The following is a 26768-nucleotide window of genomic DNA, read 5'->3' on the forward strand; positions in this document are numbered from 1 at the left end:
GATAGGATGGATTTTAAATCAGGAAGAGAATCAAGGATTATGGAGAAATATGAGGAAAGTGAAGTTGAGGATTATCAGATTGGCCATGATCTCATTGAGTGGTACAGCATTTTTGATGTGCTGACTAGCCTACTTCTGTCCTACATCTTATAGTCTCTAACATCTTCCCTATCCCAAATGTTCATGGTTAGCATTATAGATTGACTATTAATTCCAGATTTGCTAATTGAATTTGAAATTTATTAACTGCTGTGGAGGAATCCAAATCCAAGGGCCCCGATCAATAGCCAAGGGCTCCAGACTATTATTCCAGTGACAACACATTATCTCCTCCCCTCTTTGATATCTGACAATTCCCTCAATCTAGGGAGTTTTGGACCATTAAAATAAATGCTAGAATTATCTCACTAACCCCTTCTTTCAGGACTTTATGATGAATTCCACCAGGAGCCAGACTTTCAGAAGAAGGTTCTGAGGGTCACTGGACCTGAAACATTAACTCTGCTTTCTATCCACAAATACTGCTAGACTTGTTGAGTTTCTCCTGTAATTTCTATGAACTTTTCAACGAGGCTTAACTTTGTCCAACTGACTTTTCTGGGCAATATACAGACAAAAATCTCCCATGATTATCACCATGCCTTTCTGACAAACTTCTATTATGTCTTTCTTCATGCTCCACCTTATTATGTGGTTCCTCTTAGGGGGCTTCCGTGATGACTGGATCTTCCCCCTCTCACCGAAAATTTTCTTCAGCCAAATCCTGGCACCAGCAGATAACACAGCTGTCTGGAACCGTAGAAAATGCTCTCAATAATTTCTTTAATGACAGCTACATTCGTTTTTGCTCCTCCCACTTGATTGGCTTCCCTTACCATAACGCTATATCATTTTTGCACATCTTGTGACATGGCTGAAGTAACGTTCAATGAATTCAGTTGAGTTCAGTTCTATGTGCAACCCCTCAGATGCTGATACATTCTGTGTCTACAAGCAGCAATGACCTAGAGAGCTTCGGTTGTTTAATGGCAATTAACATTCAGGCCACACAAGTACCAGGTAAAGACCATTATCAACAATGGCGAACATTGTTGTAAACATTGTTTACAATCAATACATTGCTGTCACTCCATATTTTGGGAGTTCTATTGACCTGAACTGGACCAGCAGCAAAAATGCTGTGATTATAAGAGTAGGCCAGAGGCTGGGTATTTTGCTTGCTATCTTGTCTCATAACTCAAAGATTGTCCACCATCTACAAGGCAAAAATCAACAAAATTCAAATGATCATATTTTGCACTCACCCCCAAAATCATAGGTTTTTTTATCCAGTTTATGAACGATCTCTATTTCACTGGAGAGGTATGGCTCTGACATCATGCAAAATGCTCAATATCTTCTGGCACAATGCAGCCAACTTAAATGGCACATCCATCCTTCTCTTTAAACATTCACTCCCTTCACCACAGGCACATTGAGGCTGCAGTGTATTACAGCTCTAAGATGCCGTGTGTTCAACAAATTCTTCATAACCACCGAGGAGAACATTGGCAGCAGATACATGAGAACAGCACCAACTGCAAGTTCCCTTCCAAACAACAAACTACACTGACTTGGAAATTTATCAATAGTCCTTTGTTGCTGAGTCAAAATCCTGGACTTCTCCCCCTGACAGAACTGTGGGTGTACTGCCACATGGACTGCAGAGGTTCAAAAAGGCCACTAACACACCAGGGAAATTAGATGCACGCAATAAATGCCTAGCCAATAACACCCACACCTTGTTAATACACTGGCTTAGGCTCTTTAATATGTAAATACGAAAACTCCTTTAAATTACATTCTCAAGGTGTTTATCTAACAATAGATGTTACTTTAACTCAGACAATGTATTAAAGGTGTGAACTTAAAGTCTGTCCCAATGTAGAGTCAGTTTTATTTCTAAAGTGGAACTTTCAGAATCCTACATGGATTTATGCTGTTTTGAATTAAATAAAATGTAGTTCTGCAACTACAGATCCATCCCATAAATTGACATGTGTGCACATGCAGGAGAGATAGGGTGGGTGTGTATTTATGAGTATGTGCAAGAGTATACATATGTGTGTGTAAGCTTGTTCAAGTATGTGTGTGAGTGTGATGGGGTATAAGCCTGTCAGAGGTTGCATGCATGGGTGAGAGTGTGGGGGTGTATGTGTGTGCATATGAGAAAGAGCTTGTGTATGATAGAGGGTGTGCGAGAGTTTGTGAGTATGTAGTGTTTGTGTGTGTGTGAGTGAGAGAGAGAGAGAGAGAGAGTCTACAGTGCAGTGGAGTCACTTATAATGTGACATGAGGCCATCCCCATAGATATCAAACTTGGCTATGATGCTCGTGTCCCCTATAATGACGGCATCACGGCAACCTTGGGTTATATCAAACTATAGTAAAAAATGAGGTCTGCAGATGCTGGAGATCACAGCTGGAAATGTGTTGCTGGTCAAAGCACAGCAGGCCAGGCAGCATCTCTGCCTGGCCTGCTGTGCTTTGACCAGCAACACATTTCCAGCTTATATCAAACTATAGGTGAGTCCACTGCATTATACACTCTCTGACACACTCACAGATACCACCTGGAGTCAACCAAGTCAGTTAAAGACTGGCGTCTGTGAGGCCAAAATGTATCATTCACTTAGTACTTCTAACTGAAAATTGTTGTGAATGCCTTATCTTTTGCACTGATGTGTAGGCTCCCTGATCATTGAGGATGGGGATGTTTGTGTAGGCACCTCCTCCAGTGAGTTGTTTAACTGTCTATCACCATTCATGACTGGATGAGGCAGGACTCCAGGTTTTAGACCTGATCCACTGGATATAGGTTGACACCAAGATTTTTGGAAATGTTTGGTGCTGCTCCTGACATGTGCTCCTGCACTATCCATTGAACCAGGATTGATTTCTTGGCTTTATGGTATTGACAGAGTAGTGGACATGCCACACCATGAGTTTATTGATAATGGTTAAATACAATTCTGCCTGATGAAGGGCTTTTACCCGAAATGTCGATTTCGCTGCACTTTGGATGCTGCCTGAACTGCTGTGCTCTTCCAGCACCACTGGTCCAATTCTGCTGCTGTTGGCCCACAGCACCTCATGGATGCCCAACCTTGAGTTGTTCAATCTGTTCAAAATCTAATCCAATTAGGCATGATTTGGAGATGCCAGCACACATATATTTTGTGGGGTGAATTTGTACTTGCAGAGTTACATTGTACTTTGCTCAAAAACTGCATGCATTCATGTAAAACTCTGTTATCTCACTTTTTAGATTAGAATCAATCTAAACATCAGGTCATAGACAGAGAACACAGAACACCTTCAACATATTGTCCAGCTATCACCATTGTTAACAGCTAACCCGAGAATGCAACTTTAAAAAAAAGGTTTTGTGATTTACACATGAAAGAAGTGAAACTAAAGGTTCTGACCACCATTTGAACTTTATGATAAAAGCTTCAGCGATGTTAAACAGCCCCTCTCATCCTCTGAACAAATGGTTTCAGTCCTAGAGCCATCCATATGTATCCCTTTTATTTAAAACCACAAATTGAAATTTCATTAACCCTGCCACTTTCCCTCCTCTAGCATACTTGAATATTTATAATGTGGAATATTAAGGACCCATTCTTGGCCTTACTTCTATATTCCATCTCTGTTAAAGCAACCACTGTATTCTAACAGATGAAAGGCTTAACAGACAATCAATTTTTCAATGTATAATTTCAGTTACATCACACTGTAAATTTTTGCTATAAATTCTGTGTTACGATTGAGCCCTCCACTATCACCTGATGAAGGAGTGTTGCTCCAAAAGCTAGTATGCTTCCAATTAAACCTGTTGGATTATAACCTGGTGTTGTGTGATTTTCAACTTAATCCATTGAGCGCAGTGATACTGCCACACAACATTTTGGAGAGTATTCTCAATGCTTCAATTCCACAATGATTATGCAGCGGTCATACCTACCAATAGGTAAAGGTAAGGTCACCACTGTCCCAGAGGAGCACAGTGCTGCTCTTACATTACAGAGAGAGAGAGAGAGAGATGGCTGGTGGTGAGTTTAAGTCAAGGGTTAATACAGCTCAGGCAAGGGGTGTGGCTGTAAAGGGGAGACATTTATGGTAATTTCCACCATGGTGTTGGAATTGAATCTGTGCTACTGGTAGTGGTCTAGCAGATCAGCCATCCATCCAACTGAGCTAACTGACCAGCGGGACAAGACATACCTAGGGATGGTGATGTCTGGAACATTGACTGTAAGATATGATTCTTTAGGTGTGGCTGTATTAAGCTGTTGCTTGATTAGTCTGTGAGTCTTGATTAGTCTCCTAATTTTGGCACAAGCCCCAGAATCAATCCGGAGGACTTTGCAAGGTCAGCAGAAATGTGTTTTACATTATCGCTTCCAGTGCCTGGTTTGATGCCACGTTTCTTGTCCAGTTTCATTCCTTGTTTTAACATTGTATTGATTTGATACAATTAATAGTTTGTTAGGCCATTTTAGAAGAGAATTCAAAGTCAACCCAACAAATCATGGGTCCGGCCTCACATGTAGATTAGACCAGGGAAGGATTACAGATTTCATCCCCATGGATGGGTTTCAGCTCCAGACTTTCTGAATTTTGCCATGATGGGATTCAAACCAAGAACATTAATAGGATTTTAGAGTATTACTCTAATGATGTTACTGCTACACCACCAGGAAAATGTGAACAAATACTAGCTACTGAGGCTAGGATAGGGAAATAAATAATATGGACATAGTCTAATTATCTCCAGACTACAAGAAACTGCATAACAGAAATGTGAACATTGGTGAATAATTCACTGAAATAAGCGCAGCAAAGGATCTTGGGATATATAGCCACAGGAATGGAGCACAAATCCAAGTAAATGAATACAAGGCATTGAAAGCACTGTATCTGTTTACAGTACTGTTTTAAGAACAGTGAAGAAAAGAGCAACTGAACTAACATCCAAACTAACATTGAGTTAACACCCAATTAAACTGTCTTAATAATGAGGACAACCTGAGGTTATTCTGTATACAGCTTATTTTGTTGAAGAGAATGTTCAAAAATGGATCAAATTCAAGATTCTGAAGTAAAAAATATAAAGTGAACTTCAAAGTACGTTAAAGATTAGCAAAACTGGAAGAAACAGGAGGCACATGGCAAATTAAATTGAGATCTTAGTACAGAGAATTGGTAACACAGAAACTATACAGATGACTGCTCTGGACTTGAGTTTTATTTTTCACATAAGCTTCATCCCATTGTTTTGGAAGCATCTATAATTTTTATGCCCTAATAAATTTAAAAAGAGCTTTATTGGGTCAACCTCCATCTTGGACTGGTAATGTGGGACAGTAGAACCTGATAATGTGGAGACATTGCTAGAAACAGATATTTCATATGTACATATTAGATATCTGAGTGAGCAGGTACTGAGATGAACTTGTTTTGGGATCAATTAGATGAACTATACAATTCTGTGGTCCAGCACTTTCATATGTGAGTAAATTATGAAACGGTTTCCAGTAAATTTAATGTGAACTTAAAGGTATTTGGATCTAATGCAGAGTTTTCCCATCATTTGTTTGAGTTGTGTAATTACTGCTGCTAATTCCACTTCATAATCTCATGTCTGAGATTTGATTCATCTGCAGATGTTGGGCTGAAGACATGTAATTACAGTAGGTGTAGACAGGTCTCAAATCATAACAGGTCACAATGTTTAACAATGATATTAAATGATAACAATATTTGGAGACTTGTTAATATTTTTTCGATCTGTTCTTCATGTGACTTGTCAATATGTAATGAAATCTTAACTAAGAACATATTGGTTCTCCCTCAGCCTATTTTGGTGAAAAGTCTGTATTCTCAAAAGCTTGATAGATATCCGTAAACAATGTTGCTATTCCTAGGGTGGGGTTGTGTTCTGCACGATGAGCTAACCTAGCTGTAATTAACATCATCAGTCATTACCTGAACCCATTTGATTATTCGCATTTCCAGAATGCTGTAAGCGATATGACAGATATATCTTTTCACCAACTGTTAAGATGCTATTTAAAAATCACCCTTTGGCACTGTTCAGGTTTCCTGGATATAAGATAGCTACAAAGTGTTCTGCTGTGATTTAACCAGGGTAGAGCCTTCGTAATAATGTTCATGACAACAATTCATAGTGAAGCAAAATGTTTTCAACTTCCACCAAATAAGCTGAGCCGTTTAAGTTTTTTAATTGTCTGTTTTGTTGCTTCTTGTGGTCACATGTATACCATTTTGGAAGGTCTTGAAATTGGTTTCTGAATCAGGGTGTGATCAGGGTTGCATGCACACACCTAATGAAGCTGAAATATTCGCATGTTTGTGGCTCCCGAGGCAACACACTGGCCCAGGAATGTGGGGAACAGTAAAATGGACAGGATAGAATGCCCATCAAGTTCCTCAGGAGTCACCCTGAGGCAGGCAATTGAGAGGAGCCAAGCAGTGGCTGTCATGTCATCATACAGCATTGCAGCCTCATGTGAAGGCAAGTGCTTATCTTTCACAGAACAATCTTCAATATATCATTTCATCAATGATTTCCAACCTGATCCTCTAAAACTAACTCTTGGCCCCTCTATCCTTGTATACTCCCAACCTAACAGCAATACGGGTGACCCTATATTTCAAGCACTGCACCAGTTCAAGGTGACCGCTCACCATCAGCTTCCCTAAGGCAATTAAGGATGGGTAATAGTTATGGACCTAGCTAGTGATACCCACATCCTATGTACGAACTTTAAAAACCTACCATTTCCATCTTCCCTTTCCTCTGCAAACTACCATCTCCACCTCTTTCTCACTTACATACTATCACCTTGTGACCTCATCCGAAGGCACATCATTCATATGCTGGCAATACCCATTCCTACCACATCACCATCTCTCAACACCTCCATTGTTTCTGAATGATCAGGTTGCTTATCTGTACATCCAGTACTGGATGAACAGAAATTTCATCTACATAAATACTGGAAAGTTGAACTCATTATTTTTGATACCTGCTCCAAACTCCATTCTCTGACCAGTGAATCCATCCTTCTCCCCGGCATAGTCTCGCTCTGAGCCAGGCTGCTTACAGTCTTGGCACCACATTTGATTCTAAGATGAGCTTCGGATGTTCCACTCACACTATCATCATTGAGTCAGCTTTTGCAAATTTAGAACAATTCCATAACGTTGGTAAGAGAGACCTGGCAGAATCAGCAGGGCTACGTTTACTGTCGTTTCTGGTGTGTGTGTGTGTGTGTGTGTGTGTGTATGTGTGTGTGTGTGTGTGTGTGTGTGTCTAAAATTCAGCCATCGAAGTTTTATATTTACTAAAGTGTGTCAGGCTCCATGAGACAATAGCCGACATGTTTGAAAATTCAGTAATGCATTTTTAAACTGTTTGAGCTGATGGTTTATATTTAAGGACAAAGTGAGGACTGCAGATGCTGGAGAGTCAGAGTCGAAAAGTGTGGTACTGGAAAAGCATTCTTGCTGAAGGGCTTATGCCTGAAAAGTTGACTCTCCTACTCCTTGGATGCTGCCTGGTTTGCATTTAAGGCCACACATGCCTGTGTCCCCTTCTTGAAGCAGGGGATTATAATGTTTGGTTTTGGTTGATGTGCAAAAGCTTGAAAGTTTCTTTTTGTTTGTGTATTACCAGCTCTTTCTTCTCCACAGCAACAGCTATTGCCTGCTGAACATCTGGTTCCGAGCATTGATTCTGATAATTAGCTTATACTTACACTGAACAGTAACAACATGACTACAGCTTGAACAAATCTGATTATACTCATCTGAATGCTAAGCCTTTTTTTTTGCTGACAATGAAACTATAATGTCTGAACAGCTTCATTTCTATCTGGCCTGCATTCAACAAGTTGATTAGTTACATCTGTATCTTCCAAACGTTTGAAAAGTCCAAATGAAATTTGTTGGTGCACACTGATTTGAATGTATAGCAAACATCTATCAGAAACTGTCCTATTCTGTTGCACTTCTCCTGAGATTCTAAAACATGAGGTAACAACTACTAAGGTAAACCTAAAGTCTGCTATTGTTTAAGCCTTCCTATAACATTTACTCAATTACTCCTTCTGGATTTGTACTTAACATACAAGTTTATAGCAGCAATTCCTTTCATAGATTTAGATATTGACATTTATACTGCGAAAAAATAAAATGCAAATGTATGAAAATGAGTAATGTTTAATATTATTTCTAAATGATACTTTCTCCTGCCCCAATAACGTGTTTACTCAAATTCAGCTGATCTGACAGTGCAGATGGTAAACAAACCATCCAGCACGTTGTTAAGACATAGAGAGTCCAAAGATACTCAGTCTGTTGTTACCGAATCCCAGCTAACACTCTTGAGTATGCCTCGGTCAACTTACAGCAATGTAAGTAAATTTAAATGGCAGGTCTCCCATTGTGTAAATGTCAAGTAAGGTTGGGCATTGCTTTCATGCTCACCACAATCAATGAACCTAGTCCCATTTGAAGAATTAACACTTCGACCATGCTACTGAAAGGCAATGGCTCTAAAGAATATATTTATTTGCAAAACTTGTAGAACACATCAAATTACGTTAACAAACACTTTTCTGAGATAAAGCGAGGACTGCAAATGCTGGAGATCAGAGTCAAAAAGTGTGGCACTGGGAAAGCGCAGCAGGTCAGGCAGCATCTGAGGAACACGAGAGCTAACGTTTTGGGCATAAGCCCTACATCTGAGTTTAATTAACATTTGTACCTGTAAATAGAAAAGCCATGATTTCTACTATCTGAGTCACTCACAAAATGCTGCATTACATAGCTGTAAAGTCCCCACCGGGAGCAGTGATCTAGTTCACTGACATGTCCACACATTCCTTCTATTACTTTTAGGTTCTTCCACTACCACAGTGGAAGTAAAATTGCTCAGTGGTTCAGCCAAGCACATTTTATCAATAAAAAGCAAAAGAACTGCAGATACGCAAACAAAACAGAAAAATCAGAAACAAAAACAGAAGTTGTGGAAAAACTCAGCAGGTCTGGCAGCATCTGTGAAGAGAAATCAGAGCTAACATTTCAGGTCCAGTGGCCCTTTCTCAGAACATTAATGTTGATTTCTCTTCACAGATGCTGAGCTTTTCCAGCAACTTTGGTTGTTGTTTATGTTTTATTAATGGTTGACTAGTGTAACTACTTATTAGCATATTTAACTGAGGTAATAAATTGAAACCGTTTATCCAAATTATAAACAAAATAATTGTAGGTTTGTTTTAAAACTATGCTGTATATGCACATAGAATAAGGCTCATAAAATATGGCTCATCGAAAGCTGCATATTCTTCACCCTTCGTTTAAAACTTGCCAACCAGAATGCCATGGCTTAGGTATGAAGAATTCTGCACTTCATAGTGTCAGTCACTGCCTTCAGACTCCCAGGGGAGAAAATTGGAATATAGCCTTTATAGATCAGAGCATTGAGTATAGGAGTTGGGAGGTCAAGTTGCAGCTGTACAGGACATTGGTCACACCACTTTTGGAATACTGTATGCAGTTCTGGTCTCCTTCCTAAGGGAAGGATATTGCAAAACTTGAAAGGGTTCAGAAAAGATTTACAGGGATGTTGCCAGGGTTGGAGGGTTTGAGCTATAGGGAGGGGTTGAATAGGCTAGGGCTGTCTTCCCTGGAGTGTCAGAGGCTGAGGGGTGACCTTATAGAGGTTTATAAAATCATGAGGGGCATGGATACGATAAATAAGTCCAGAACTAAGGGGCATAGATTTAAGGTGAGGGAGAAAAATTTAAAAGGGACCCAAGGGGCAGCTTTTTCACACAGAGAGTGGTGCATATATGGAGAGGAAGTGGTGGAGGCTGGTACAATTACAACATTTAAAAGGCACCTGGATGGGTATGTGAGTAGAGGGATATGGGCCAAGTGCTGGCAAATCAGACAAGATTAATTTAAGATATCTGGTTGGCATGGACAAGTTGAACCAAAGGGTCTGTTTCCATGCTGTACATCTCTATGATTCTATGACTGTAAGTGGGATCACTAAAATTAAAATAAATTTAATCACAGCAGTAGAATGAATTTGTCAGAGTAAAATAAGTAGGTAAATCACATGCTTGAAGTGACATGTCAGTAAACACTGTACTCCTTTATCTGTTAATTAAATGCTACTGCAATATAGCCTGTCATTTCCACATTGTAAAGCAAATAGTGGTCCATTGATAAAGATGCCTTATAAGCATTACTTTTGTCAGGTAGAGTTATGCTTGTTATATTGTTGTCACCTTACGCACTCAACACTAATGGGTTATAATGTCTTCCAGAAATGAACCTGAATTTCTGAGGAAAAACCCCAAATTGAAGGGAGATTTCTCGATGACTCATCGTATAGAGCAGTGGAAATCCATAAGACCATAAGACATAGGAGTGGAAGTAAGGCCAGTCGGCCCATCGAGTCCACTCCGCCATTCAATCATGGCTGATGGGCATTTCAACTCCACTGAGCAGCATTCTCCCCATAACCCTTAATTCCTTGTGACATCAAGAATTTATCAATCTCTGCCTTGAATACATTTAGCGTCCCGGCCTCCACTGCACTCTGCGGCAATGAATTCCACAGGCCCACCACTCTCTGGCTGAAGAAGTGTCTCTGCATTTCTGTTCTGAATTGACCCCCTCTAATTCTAAGGCTGTGTCCACGGGTCCTAGTCTCCTCGCCTAACGGAAACAATTTCCTAGCGTCCACCCTTTCCAAGCCATGTATTAGCTTGTAAGTTTCTATTAAATCTCCCCTTAATCTTCTAAACTCCAATGAATACAATCCCAGGATCCTCAACCATTCGAGGGATCATCCGTGTGAATCTCCGCTGGACACGCTCCAGTGCCAGTATGTCCTTCCTAAGGTGTGGGGACCAAAACTAGACACAGTACTCCAAATGGGGCCTAACCAGAGCTTTATAAAGTCTCAGTAGCACAACGGTGCTTTTATATTCCAAACCTCTTGAGATAAGTAACAACATTGCATTCGCTTTCTTAATCACGGACTCAACCTGCATGTTTACCCTTAGAGAATCCTCGACTAGCACTCCCAGATCCCTTTGTACTTTGTCTTTACGAATTTTCTCACCATTTAGAAAGTAGTCCATATAGATCACATCTACTGCTCTGCCCTAATCAATCGTCTTTGTTACTTCTTCAAAAAACTCAAACAAGTTTATGAGACATGATTTCCCACGCACAAAGCCTAATCAGTCCTTGCCTTTCCAAATACATGTACATCCTGTCCCTCAGGATTCCCTCCAACAGCTTGCCCACCATCGAGGTCGGACTCACCGGTCTATAGTTCCCTGGCTTGTCTTTACCACCCTTCTTAAACAGTGGCACCATGTTTGCCAATCTCCCGTCATCCGGCACCTCACCTGTGACTATCGATGATACAAATATCCCAGCAAGAGGCCCAGCAATCACTTCTCTAGCTTCCCACAGAGTTCTCAGGTACACCTGATCAGGTCCTGGGGATTTATCCACCTTTAACTATTTCAAGACATCAAGCACTTCCTCCTCTCTAATCTGGACATTTTGTAAGATGTCACCATCTATTTCCCTACAGTCTATATCTTCCACATCCTTTTCCACAGTAAATACTGATGCAAAATATTCATTTAGTATCTCCCCCATTTTCTGTGATTCCACACAAAGACCGTCTTGCTGATCTCTGAGGGGCCCTATTCTCTCCCTAGTTACCCTTTTGTCCTTAATATATTTGTAAAAACCCTTTGGATTCGCCTTAATTCTATTTGCCAAAGCTATCTCATGTCCCCGTTTTGCCCTCCTGATTTCCCTCTTAAGTATATTCCTACTTTCTTTATACTCTTCTAAGGATTCACTCGATCTATCCTGTCTATACCTGACATATGCTTCCTTCTTTTTCTTAACCAAACCCTCAATTTCTTTAGTCATCCAGCATTCCCTATACCTATCAGCCTTCCCCTTCACCCCAACAGGAATATACTTTCTTTGGATTCTGGTTATCTAATTTCTGAAGGCTTCCCATTTTCCAGCCATCCCTTTATCTGCGAACATCTGCCTCCAATCAGCTTTCGAACATTCTTGCCTAATATCGTCAAAATTGGCCTTTCTCCAATTTAGAACTTCAACTTTTAGATCTGGTCTATCCTTTTCCATCACTATTTTAAAACGAATAGAATTATGGTCGCTGGCCCCACTGACACCTCAGTCACCAGCCCTGCCTTATTTCCCAAGAGTAGGTCAAGTTTTGCACCTTCTCTAGTAGGTACATCCACATACTAAAACAGAAAATTGTCTTGTACACACTTAAGAAATTCCTCTCCATCTAACTCTCTTTCTGCCTAACTCTCTGTAATATCCCTTCAGAATCTCAACATTTTCCCTTCCTATATCATTGGTTCCAATGTGGACAATGACCTCCTGCTAGCCTCTTTCTCCCATGAGAACATTCTGCACCCTCTCTGAGACATCCTTGATCCTGGCACCAGGGAAACAACGTACCAGTCTGCTTTTTTTCTGCTGTCCACAGAAACGTCTGTCTGTACCTCTGACTACACAATCCCCTAACACAATTGATCTCTTGGAAGCTGACATACCCCTCATTGCAATAAAGCCAGTCTCAATACCAGAAACTTGACTGTTCGTGCTACGTTCCCCTGAGAAACCATCACCCCCTACATTTTCCAAAACAGCATACCTGTTTGAAATGGGTATATCCACAAAAGACTCCTGTACTCGGTGCCTACCTCTCTTACCCTTTCTGGAGTTAACCCATCTAGGTGACTGTATCCAAGACTACCCCCCACCTCCTATAACTGCCATCATCACATACTGTAGCTGTTGCAAATTCCTCATCACTTCTATCTGTCTCTCCAACCGATCCACTCGATCTGATAAGATTAGCATCCAACAGCATTTATGGCAGATATAATCTGCAGTAACCCTTAAACTCTCTTTAAACTCCCACATCGGACAAGAAGTACATATCACGGCAAAGGTCATTTTTGCTCCTTCACAATCTACAGACACCTCAGGACTCAATAATGAGTTTAATAATTCCAGAGTGTGAGCACCTTCTTCTATGTTGGTTACCCACCCACACACCCCAAGTCCTGTATGGATTGGTCCCAACACAGGCAATACATATTTAACTGTTTTCAGTTCCTGTTATCACCTATTCAGTATTTACCACTGTCAGTAATCCCTTTTCTCTTTCTCTCTGGGCATCACTTCCATTTATTCATCACACCCTCTTGTCCTCTCCATCTGCTCCACAACCCCAAAATCCATCATCAGCATAAACACCACCACTTCGCTGACTGCTTTCGCCTCTGTCATAGGGTCACTAGCCTCAAAACATTAACTCTATTTTTCTCCCTGCAGAGCTCCCTGACCTACAGAGTTCCTCTCGCACTGTTTTTGTTTGAGATTCTCTGTTGAACTTATTCTCACAGGTAATTTTCAATTAGAATCAAAAAATATAGAATACTCACAAAAAAAGATTCAAACTGGAACATTCTCATGATTAATTAGTAATACATGCTCCTATAGATATTTAGCATGGACATTCTGCTGCAAATGCCATTATTTCAAGTTCACTATCTTTCCCTTAAGGCACTTGCTGTAATAATGCAATAATTTATCTAATTCGCACATGCAGTGAAAACACTGTGCTCTTGTAAATAACACCAAAAATAATTGGTATCGTGGAAAGCACCGTAAAATCATGCCACAAGTTTCAGTTCATTTGTTGAGAGCATTAAAAAGAAGTGTTCTGAGCTACCATTTAAAAATAAACATTTTAATTCTATTCTGCATGGTCTAGATCATTAGATAATGTATTAGAAATAGCTTTTTTAGGTGAGAGATTCTGCACTTTAGAAACACAATATCTCCTCTAAGCTGTTCACTATCTCACTATTGCAACAAAGCAATTGCTGTGCAACCCTAGCTAAATGAGAAAGTTTTGATTCGATTATTACTAAGGGAATGAGGTGCAGGTTTAGGCATGATATTTGTAAAGAGAGTAGCTGCATTAGGTACTATTTTATCAAACTGAATGTTTGATTCTGATAGCAGTGCATATTATAAGGTAAATGTTTGAAGCAGAGTGTTATGGGCAATGGGACTGATTTTAGATTGGTTTGGTGAAGAGCTGGAGTAGAAGTAATGGGCCAACTTCTTCTTGTGCAATAAATATCAATGCTTTTCACTGGCAGTATGTGAAGCACTTCCTTCATAGCTTGTTCACAAAAATCCAAGTTTCACTCATTTAATTCTCAGATAATATCCACTTTTTATAGGAGAGAGCTTACACAGTGTTCTTTCAATACTTTGCTCAAGCTACTGAAATCCATATCTCTGCCCCATTGCCCAAGCAGCAGGTTTTTCACTAAGGTTAACTGCAATAAAAAAATTGTTCTTCTAAACAAAAATCCAGTAAACTGAAGCCATTCAAAACAATGCACTTAAGAGAAAGCAAAACAACAAATTAGATATGGCAAAAATTGTAACTTTATCAACACTTAAAAATCAGAAAACATACAATCTTAAGTAGTAGTGAAAACTGAGACATAATTTTTGAATTCCACATGTTACGTTGTTGAGCGATGAGACAGTGATTAGGAAAAGTGGGGGTAGGAAACCAGGGTAGAAAGTGAATGGTGGGTTCCCCTGGCTGGTAAACACAGAGGCTAATTGTCAGAATAAGGGTTTGCTCATTTAGAACGGAAATCAGGTTGTGAAACTTTGCAATTCTTTATTCCAGAGGGTTGTGGATGATCCCGTCACTGAATGCACGCAAAGCTGGCACAACCAGACTTTCCTTTTCTCCAGAGTGCTGGGTGCGAGGAATGCACTGCCTCGAGTGGTAGTACATTCAGATACATTAGTGACATTTACGCGACTCTTGGACAGGCACATGGATGATAGGAAAATGTAGGGTGTGTAAGTTAGTCTGATCTTAGAGTAGGATAAATAGTCAGCACAACATTATGGGCGGAAGGGCCTGTACTGTGCCGTACTATTCTATATTCTGTGTTCTAATAAGGGATTTTGGCAGCAGAATGGAAATTGAAGTTAAGACAAATCAGCCATTTCTGTCCTAAATTGTGGTGCAGGCTCGAAGAGTCCGATGGTGTTACTCCTGTTCTCAACCTCTTTAAACGGTATCATGTTAGCATATTTTGTACGATTTCATGGCATTTGGGTATCCTCGTTGGACAGTCTCCTGAGCCTCCTGTTTTAGAAAGTCTTCTCTAACATTAATAAGTAATATCCTTCTCAAATATTACATTGATAGATAACACTAAAAAAAAACTACATGATAAACTGGTCACAAAAATAAGAGCCCAGAGAATCCAAAATTGATCATGAGGCAGGAAGAGCAAGTGATGGTGGAAGGATATTTCTATACTGTAAATCTACTCCCTGTGGGGTTCCACCAGGGTTGGTGCTATTTGTGGTGTACATTAATGATTTGGACTTTAATGTAAGGATATGATCAAGAAGTTTACAAACACAAAAATTGGTTTTGGCAGTAAATATTGAGGAGGATAGCTGTAAATCACTGAAGAATATCAACAGATTGGTCAGGTGGGGAGAGCAGTAGCAAATGAGAGTCAACTCAGAAAAGTGTCAAGTAAGTGCTGGGGATGACTAACAAGGCGAGGGATTACACTATGAATGGTGGGACCCTGGAAAGTACTGCATATCCATAGATCCCTGAAGATAAAGATTAGGAGAGATTAGGTGGTTAAGAATGCACGGGATACTTGCCTTTACTGGAGTTGCAAAGAATACAAGAGCAGTGAACTTGTACTGAACTGTATAAAGTTGGTCAGGCCACTACTAGAATAGTGTATTCAGTTCTGGTCACCACAAGGTATAACTGCAGTAAAGGGTGTGTCGAGATTAACCAGCATACTGCTTGGGCTGGAGCATCTGCGCAATGAGGAAAGATTGGAAAAGTTCATGCAGTTTTCCTTGCAAGACCAAGGTGGATAAGATAATGAAGAGCATAGATATAATGGATTGAAAGGCACTTTTTCCATTAGTGCATGGATCAATAACTAGAGAGTATAGATTCAAGATAAGAAGTTGAAGACAATAAGGAGATTTGAGTGTTTTGTGAAAGTTTGGAACTCGTTGCTTGAAAGGGCTGGTGAATCAGAAACTTATAACATTTAAGTATATTTAGATATTCACTTGCATTGCCGTAGCCTCCTGAGCAATGAGCCCAGAGCTAGAAAATAGATTGATCTCTGCTGGCAAAATGGACAAAATGACCTTGAAAATGCATTTTAAAAGTGATGAGCCAGTAAGTAAGAGGAGAAAATTGTGTTTATATAGCACTTTTACAGCCAATGAAATACAGTTTTTGAAGTTACTCAATGCTCTGTTGTTCTGTACGAAACCTGACAGCCATTTTGACTCAGCAAACTCCAACAAACAGGGATAATGATCCCTGTTCTTCTTAAAATAGTGCCAGCGGATCATTTACATCCACCCAGGCAGCCAGATGGAGATTCAGTTTCATTGGTGTCAGTTTAGCTCAGTTGTCTGGACAACTGTTTAGTGATACAGAGCAGCAAGAGTTCAATTCCTACACTAGCTGAGGTTACCATGAACGATTCTTCTTCTTAACCTCTCCCCTTATCTAAAGCATGGTACCCCTCAGGTTAAACCACCAGCAGTCATCTCTCTCTCTCTCTTTAATGAGAGAGCAGCCTTACGGTCTGGTAAGACAATGGAGACTTTACTTCATTCGAAAACAGAAGTTAATTAATTATAGGTGCTTTTTCACTGAATGCAGATAAGATAATGAGCAGAATTATGAATGAGATGATTTTGATAGGCTAAAGAGTGGAAGGTTGGTAAGTAAGGCTTTAGAACATTCACGCACCAAGATGGTGATGGCAAGGATTACAGTTTTAATGCCAGTAACATCCCATTATTTGCATCGAGTGTTATTCTTTATTACTGACAGTAATCTTCCATCATGCCACAATAAAGTATGAGCTATCCTAAAACTAAAATATGAAGCATGGCATATAAAATCAGTGTTGTTTTATCACAGAATGATTTTTTGTTAATTGGAAGCAATGCGGTTGCTTTGTTCAGTAGTATGTAGAAACATAGAAACTGGAAATATCTTTTGAGTCTTTTCTGCCTTTTGATGATGATCATGGCTGATCCTCCATCTCAATGTCATACTCCCACTTTCTCTCTATATGCCTTGATGCCTTTAATATCTAAAAATATCTAAAATATATTCAGTGACTCAGCCTCCACAACCTTCTTTGGTAGCAAATTCCTCAGGATGACCACCCTATGAATGAAGAAGTGTTTCCTCATCTCAATCCTAAATGGGTTACCCTGTGTCCTGAGACTGTGACCCCTGATTTTAAACTCCCTAGTCATGGAAAACATTCTTCCTGAATCTAGTCTGTTAGGATTTTCGAAATTTCAATCAGATCTCCTGTCTTCCTTCCAAACTCCACTGAACATGTACCCAGTCAAACCAACCTCTCCTCGTACAACAGTCCTGCTATTCCAGTATCCGCCTAATGATCCTCCTCTACAGTCACTCTACAGCAAGCATATCTGTTCTTACTGTGGGAGACCAAAACTGTGCTCAAGGGAAATAAAGTGATAAATTTTCTGCAATTAACTTACTTTCTCTTTCATGAACTACACTATTCAACTGTTACCAGAAATGTGTGTTTTGAAATAATGGTGCAAGATTATCAAAATGTCACTGAACATTTCATTGACGCAAGAACAGACAAAGTGAGGAATTGTAATTATTCTATTAACTATGTTTGACACTTGACCAAAACTCCAAAATTCTGCATGAGAAATGCTGGATAAAAACAATCTCAACCTGGAGGCCACCTTACCTCCTGATGAATTAAAACATTTAAAACTCCATTGTAGCTGAGGTTGGCCACCTCTGTTTCCATAGTATGTGGATCTTTGAAGAGGTTTCCTTGTATGGCAATACCTCAAGATGTGTCAGAGTGTCAACACGGATACCACCATTACACGTGGGGACACTTCCCACCATGTACATGGCAGGTGACTTGGCCAATGTTGTCTATCTCATACGCTGCAGGCATGGTACATTGGTGAGACCAAGCAGAGGCTATGACAATGGAAGAATGGACACTGAACAATAATCACGAGACATGGGTGTTCTATCCCACGTAGGGAACACTTCAGCTTTCAGGGATATTTGGCCTCGGATCTTTGGGTAACCATCCTCCAAGGCAGTCTTCAGGATATGCAACAATGCAGAGTGACCAAGCAGAGGCTGTTAGCCAAGTTCAGAACCCATAAGGATGGCCTCAACCAGGACCTTGATTCCATCTCACAGTAAAGGTGACTCCACTGCACTACACACACACACACACACACACACACACACACACACACACACACACACACACACACACACACACACTCTTACCAAGCATGCACACATGCAATCACACACTCTCTCACATGCACTCACACTCAGACTCACACACACTCACACTCTCTCGGTCTCATGCACGCACATACACACACAAGTCTAGGTTGTGAATTTGCATTTGCAGACTTATATTTGCAGATACAGTCTGTTTTGCTCAAAAAGTGCACAACCTGCAGGCAGGCAATGCAGGTAGTCAATGTGTCATAGAGTCATAGAGAGGTACAGCATGGAAACAGACCCTTCAGTCCAACTCGTCTATGCTAACCAGATATCCCAACATAATCTAGTCCCACTTGGAGCACTTGGCCCATATTACTCTAAACCCTCCTATTCATATACACATCCAGATGCCTTTTAAATGCCGTAATTGTACCAGCCTCCACCACTTCCTCTGGCAGCTCATTCCATACATGTACCACCCTTTGCATGAAAAAGTTGCCCCTTAGGTCTCTTTTATATCGTTCCCCTCTCACCTTAAACCTGTACCCTCTAGTTCTGATCTCCCCTACCCTAGGGAAAAGACCTTGTCTATTTATCCTATCCATGCCCCTCATAATTTTATAAACCTCTATAAGGTCACCCCTCAGCCTCCAATGCTCCAGGGAAAACAGCCTCAGCCTATTCAACCTCTTCCTATAGAACAATTCCTCCAACCCTGGCAACATCCCTGTAAATCTTTTCTGAAACCTTTCAAGTTTCACAACATCCTTCCGATAAGAAGGAGACCAGAATTGCACACAATATTCCAAAAGTGGCCTAACCAATGTCCTGTACAGCCGCAACTCCCAACTCCTATGCTCTCTGACCAATAAAGGAAAGCATACCAAATGCCTTCTTCACTATCCTATCTACCTGCGACTCCACTTTCAAGGAACTATGAACCTGCACCCCAAAGTCTCAGTTCAGCAACACACTCCAGGACATCAAAATTAAGTGTATAAGTCCTGCTCTGATTTGTTTTTCCAAAATGCAGAACGTCTCATTTATCTAAATTAAACTCCATCTGCCACTCCTCAGCCCATTGGCCCATCTGATCAATATCCCATTGTACTCTGAGGTAACCTTCTTCGCTGTCTACTACACCTCCAATTTTGATGTCATCTGCAAACTTACTAACTATACCTCCTATGTTCACATCCAAATCGTTTATATGAATGATGAAAAGCTGTGTATCAAGCACTGATCCTTGTGGCATACCACTAGTCACCGGCCTCCAGTATGAAAAGCAACCCTCCAACACCACCCTCTGTCTTCTACTTTCAAGCCAGCTGTATCTCCAAATAGCTAGTTCTTCCTGTATTCCATGACATCTAACCTTGCTAACCAGTCTTCCATGAGGAATCTTGGTGAATAGCTTACTGAAGTCCATATAGATCATATCCACCGCTCTGCCCTCATCAATCCACTTTGTTACTTTTTCAAGAAACTTAATCAAGTGTGTGAGACATAATTTTCCTTGCACAAAGGTATGCTGACTATCCCTAATCAGTCTTTGCCTTTCCAAATACATGTAAGTCCTGTCCTTCAGCATCATGCCCACCACCGACATCTGGCTCACTGGTCTATAATTCCCTGATTTTTCCTTACCAAGTTTCTTAAATACTGGCACCACGTTAGCCAACCTCCAGTCTGACAGCACCTCACCTGTGACTATCAATGATACAAATATCTCAGCAATGGGTCCAGCAATCACTTCCCTAGCTTCCCACAGAATTCTACAGTACACCTGATCAGGTCCTGGAGATTTATCCACTTTTATGCATTTTAAGACATCCAGCACCTCCTCCTCTGCAATACAGACATTTTTCAAGATTTCACTATCTATTTCGCCACATTCTATATCTTCTATGTCCTTCTCCACAGTAAACAGTGATGCAAAATACCACTTTAGTATCTCCCCCATCTCCTGCAGCTCCACACATAGGCTGCTTTGCTGATCTTTGAGGGGCTAACAAGGTCTGCCACAAGGATTGGTACTGGGTTCACTGCTTTTCGTCATGTACATAAATGATTTGGATGTGAATAGAGGAGGTACAGTTTCCTATATTCTCTCCCTAGTTACCTTTCTGCCCTTAATGTATTTATAGTATCCCCTTGGATTCTCCTTAACCCTATTTGCCAAAGCTATCTCATGTCCCCTTGTTACCCTCCTGATTTCCCTCTTAAGTATACTCCTACTGCCTTTATACTCTAAGGATTCATTTGATCTCTCTTGTCTATACCTGACATATGCTTCCATCTTTCTCTTAACCAAAACATCAATTTCTCTAGTCATCCAGCATTCCCTATACCTACCAGCCTTTTCCAATCATCCTAACATGGATATACTATCTCTGGACTCTAGTTATCAATCCTTGTATAATATGTTATAAATTCCTACTTTGGAAATAGAACCAGTCTGAATCAAGATTGGGATACAGATAGACTCTAGCCTCATATCTTTAATGCACTGTCTGAGCTAAGATGTCTTTTTTTTATAAAAGCTTAAGTTATCTTGAGAATGTGGCTTAAAAGAAATTCTGGGATTTACATATTAATAAACCGTAACCTGCAACCCATTCTAAAGGATGGAAGACTTCACAGCAATCTAGGTTTAGTCAATATATCATTTCAGTTGCAGGACACTGTAATCTTTTGCTATAAATTCAGTATCTTATGATACCATTCCACAGCTACCTGATAAAGGAGCAACACTCCAAAAGCTAGTGCTTCCAGATAAACCTGTTGGACTATAACCTGGTGTTTTTAACTCTGTCCACCCCAGCCCAACACTGGCTCCTTCACATCATGGTTTTCTTGTATAGACAGTGCCTTGTTCAAAGCTTGACTTTACAAATGTAAAATGATCCTGAACAGATGGCCAGTGCAGCAGACTGCTGGCTCAATTAATTGGACAGTTTCTATTTAACATGACGGATTTCAGTCATATTTTGTGGTTTAGGCTTCCTCTCTTTTTCCACTCTTCTGTTTTATTCCAATTGCAAACAGAGCCCTCCTCTACATTCAACTGCATGGAACCAAATCAATCATTATTCAAATCTCTCATGGGTTGAAGAACAATGTAAATGAATATCCATGTCAATAAAAATGCAAAGATACTTACTGCGAGGAACACCATGCAGTACATGGAGAAGGATGAATGGCCAGAGAAAAAGGAGAGCCTAGTGGAGTGAAGAATACGATGTTAGTACCATTCTCACTGAAGTGCTACTGCCAGGAACAAAATTGGACCTTACAAGTAAAATCAGCTAATGTTACAATATGCATCTAATAATGTGGAAAACATACATAATAAAAATTTCAAAACATTTAGTTGGAAAAAAAATAGGTTAATGCTGACAGGATTGTATTTTTCAAGAAATAATTACATTGTTTATCACAAGAATTGGAGAAATTTATTTAATACAGTTTTTGTCTTCAGTGATTGATTTATATTGTCCCAAGTCAATAACTCTAAAAACCTCCATTTGTTCAGCTAATCCAATACAATCATTATCAAATGCCATTTTTCCAGAAATGAGTTCCATACAGCTTGTGTAAACATCAACTACACTGAGGCACACCGGATATATTTCAACGGCTGATACATTTTGGAATGGACAATGAATGTTACTCTAGCCAATCGTGCACACATTTCATGAATGAATTAAAAAAGAACTTCAGACAAAATTGTCGAGTAATTGTCTCTGCTGGAACAGTGGGACCTATGATGGATCAGAAACCAGTAGAAAATGTCAGTGGCATTTACTGCAGAACTTTAAACATTGTTAAACTAACATCACACTTCTGAGTTCCCCAATAGAAGGTGGGCAGGGGGAGACACCAGATCAGAAGATTGAGAATCTGTGGAGCTCACCGTCCAAGAGTGCAGTGGAGGCAGAATCTATCAACTTATTCAACACAGAAACAGGCACGTTCTGATGAAAAGTAGGATAAAGGGCTATGGGGAGCAGGCAGGAAAGTGGAGCTGAGACCAGGAGAAGATCAGCCATGATCACGTTAAATGGTGGGGCAAGCTCAAAGGGCTAAATTGCCTACTCCCACTCCTAATTCCTCTGTGCCTATCAGCAAAGTTGGAGCAGGCTCAAGGGATGAAATTACCTACTCCTCTTTGGAGAAAGTCAGCACTGCAGATGCTGGAGATCAGAGTCAAGAGAACTAGGAGCAAATGGTGAAGGGCTTATGCCTGAAACATCGATTCTCCTACTCCTCCTTGTCCACACATTCATATTTACCTATTTTAATTACTTCCATTCAGCTCCAAGGAGACTGCCTGCTCACCTGCAAACTCAGGCCTACAGAAGGAGGGCAATCAAAAACAAAGAAATCAGAGTTAACTCTGAGGGAGGTCTGAGGAAGGGTCACTCAATCTGAAACGCTAACTCTGATTTCTCTTTACTGATGCTGCCAGACCTTCTGAGCTTTTCCAGCAATTTCTGTTTTTATTTCTGATTTACAGCATCCGCAGTTCTTTCGGTTTTCAGAAAGGAGGCAAAACCTGAGATGACACCTGAAGAGTGAAAAGCTGAGTGGGTTTCTGGGCAGGATTCATTCAGCCACTTTTTCAAAAGGAAAAAGAATAAGGAAAAACACAGTGTTTCCAATTCATCGCCCAGTGGCCCATTACACAAAGAACTGGCAAAGATAAATGGGAGAAAGGAAAGAAAATAAGATCAACAAATCAAGTCATGTTTTAGAACATAGAACACTACAGCGCAGTACAGGCCTTTGGCCCTCGATGTTGCACTGACCGTGAAACCAATCTGAAGCCTATCTTACCCACAAAATTCCATTCTCATCCATATGCATATCCAATGTCCTTAAAGTTGGCGAGTCTCCTACTGTTGCAGACAGTATGTTCCACACCCCTACTACTCTCTGAGTAAAGAAGCTACAGCTGATATCTGTCCTATATTTATCACCCCTCAATTTGAAGCTATGACCCCTCATGCTAGCCATCATTATCAGAGGAAAAAGGCTGACACTGTCCACCCTATCTAACCCTCTGATTATCTTATATGTCTCAATTAGGTCACCTCTGTTATTCTCTCTAACAAAAACATCCTCAAGTCCCACAGCCTTTCCTCATAAGACCTTCCCGCCATACCAGGCAACATCAGAGTAAATCTCCTCTGAACCCTTTCCAAAGCTTCCACATCCTTCCTATCATGTGGTGATCAGAACTGTACACAATACTCCAAGTCCAGCCACACCAGAGGTTTGTCCAGCTGCAACATGACTTCGTGGCTCCGAAACTCAATTCCTCTACCAATAAAGTTAACATACCATATGCCTTCTTAAAAACCCTATCAAACTGGGTGGCAACTTTCAGGGATCTATGTACATGGATACTGAGATCTCTCTGCTCATCTGTACTACGAAGAATCATACCATTTGCCCAGTACTCTGTATTCCTGTTGCTCCTTCCAAAGTGAATGACCTTACACTTTTTCTGCATTAAACTCCATTTGCCACCTCACAGCCCAGCTCTGCAGCTTATCTATGTTCCTTTGTAACCTGCAACATTCTTCAGCACTGTCCACAATTCCACCAACCTTATGGTCACCCGCAAATTTACTAACCCATCTTTCTATTTTATTAAGTTATAGAACAAAACATTGATTAAAATGTAACTTTTCAGCCAATCTTTCCATTTTCCAATTCCACTCATTTCTAGTCCACCTGCGGATGAACCAGGAGCTTTACACAGATCAAATTTAAAGCCCAGAAGAAGCTGAAATATTGTTTTAATTCATTCATAGGATGTGGACATTCCTGGCTGGGTCAGAACTTTATTGCCAGTCTCTAGTTGCCCTTGAGAATGTGACGGTGATCTGTCTTCTTGACCTGCTATAGATCTTGTGTTGTAAAAACACTCACAATGCTATTAGGGAGGGAATTCCAGGATTCTGACCCAGTACAATTGCAGAACAAAAAGTGCTCCTTTAAAACTTGGTAATTTGATCCCCATAATAGTAATTGTTGTTTAAATACAAACCTTCTGCAAATTTCTTTTCCATTTCTGTGTTTTCCAAAGCCTTTGCTGTTTGACAGATTTATTGAAGGAGTTCGTCCAATCATCTCATACAATGAATTATACTCGCCTCAGGAACTTCTGTCATTACCATTACTTTCTGAACTTTTATTCTGCTATTTGGCAAAAGTGTATAAGTTTGTAATTCTATGCATGTTTGACTTCACGAGAAAAGCATGCAGCTTACTTCAACTCATCAAAGGTCACAAGATGAGTTGGCAAGTCTTCACTGAATAGGTTCATGGCTTTCTGGCCGAACTATATAAAGCCAACGCCAAAGACTGTTTAGTAACTGGCTGTAGCAGTCTGTCTTGTGCATTGCAATGAGGATAGAAACGAGCTAAGGGATTAAGATATTCTTAGTCATCTGCTATTTATTTTCAAAGACAAGTGCCAATAAATCAGGTAACATAATGTCGATAGTTTTTACATCAAGGCATCTGATGAAAACAAAATACCTAGATTTCTATTTCTTATGGAGAATCATTACCTTAAGTGAATAAATAATTAATTCTGCATATTTTAAATGCAACTGAATAGGTTTCACCCTCACCGCAAATGTTTCAACTCAGTTGTTTGTGCAACAAAATGCACAAGCAATTGTTTGCCACAGTTAACACTGGCTTTCAAAAAGACTATTTGAGATCTATAAATATCCAAAACATCTGTTTTAATTACAATGAAGCACTTCAGACACAAATCTATGGCCAACAATCATAGCAATAGTGAACATTCACTGGCAGTTTTTTCAGAGAACTATGTGTTTTAGTGAATGTGAATGTGGGTCAATTTCTGTTTCGCTGGGAATGGAGTGGCCATCTGTTAAACACTATCCTATTTTGCATTACGTTGTAATATACATCTCATTTTTTGGCCTTGTTTCCTTTTTTGAAGAATGCAGTATGCGTAATATAAAATGTCATGCCTATAATTTCCTTATTACTAGCACCTCCAAGGACTATTCAAATAAGACTCTTCCATGTAATACGATGCAAAGTGTTTTTACCATTATGTGCTATTCCTTGCTAGTATAAAATAAGCTTTAAGCTCTTTTCCCATAGAGCGGGATTAATATCAATTCTATGCTTGCATATGCCTCATTGTAAACTGTGGAGTTTAGCCCAACAAGCCTTTTTCCCATGAGTTAAAAATCAGAATCATGAATAACAAATATCCAAACAGATGTTACTTGCTGCAAGAGTGAGAATTTTTACATTGCAAACCCCAATCTCATCAAACTGAAATCTATCTCACTTTACAATAATCTGAAACAGGTGTTAACTTGTAAAATGTCAAGCAATTTATTTACTGCTCTTCCAGTTATACTCATTTCTCATGTTGAGCTATTCATCAAATTCTATAGTTCCATTCTGCTTTCTGGAGTGCATCAAACCCCTGGTCCCTACAGTAAAAGCACAAAGTAAAACTCATGAGGCCTGAAGCTGGGCCAAGTCTTTGCTGCCTGCAGCCAACTCACCAGGGTAGGAAGCTGCTGACTCAGAGATACCTTCCATCCAGAGCACCTCCGGAAATCACACCAAATTCTGAGCTCATGCTGCAGTAGCTGATCAGCAACTATCAACAGCCTACAGGCACCACATGGTATTGTTCTTTTCTGACTTTAATGATGCATTCTCAATGCTGAGTTTTTCCTACAAGGTTGAGAGGTTGGACAAAGCGACTAACAAGCCCTTCTATCCATAGAGATCAATCCTTCTGGTCTTATTGGGCTCTCTAACTGGGTGTATGCACTTTATCTGCAAGCAAAACCTCAGAGCTGAAAACAACTTTATGAAATTGGATCAAACGTTCATTAAACACTTGGAAACTATTATGGTGTGGTATCTTAAACTTCAATTTACGATAAATATGGAGTAAATTGATTAATTGGATCTCAAGTTCAGGATATTAGAATTCCATGAAATTATTAACATAGCACTGAGTCTCAGGATCCTGATACACATGAAAAGCCTTATTAGGAACCGGGACAATACAATTTTCTAAGTGATCCAACAAGCTGAGTTGCAAACAAAGGGTCTTTTCAAAGGGTGTTATACTTTCCAAATTGGAACACCGTCACCTGCAAAACATTGTGTTCATACTAACTGTCCACCTATCCCTACAATAGGCAGGAGAGGATCAAAGGAG

The 26768-nt window shown here is 40.1% G+C and overlaps 1 protein-coding gene across 2 annotated transcripts in view; it reads right to left on the bottom strand.

Moving 5' to 3' along the window:
- plpp1a (phospholipid phosphatase 1a) overlaps positions 1-26768 on the bottom strand; it is a 95834-nt gene that overhangs the window by 15591 nt on the left and 53475 nt on the right. For both annotated transcript variants that reach the window (XM_060822980.1, XM_060823001.1), the window contains exon 4: positions 21690-21747. In XM_060822980.1, the coding sequence (XP_060678963.1) occupies positions 21690-21747 (58 nt within the window). The remainder of the gene's footprint in view (positions 1-21689; positions 21748-26768) is intronic.

This window comes from Hemiscyllium ocellatum, chromosome 1 (genome assembly GCF_020745735.1).
Source record: "Hemiscyllium ocellatum isolate sHemOce1 chromosome 1, sHemOce1.pat.X.cur, whole genome shotgun sequence".
NCBI classification, from domain to species: domain Eukaryota; kingdom Metazoa; phylum Chordata; class Chondrichthyes; order Orectolobiformes; family Hemiscylliidae; genus Hemiscyllium; species Hemiscyllium ocellatum.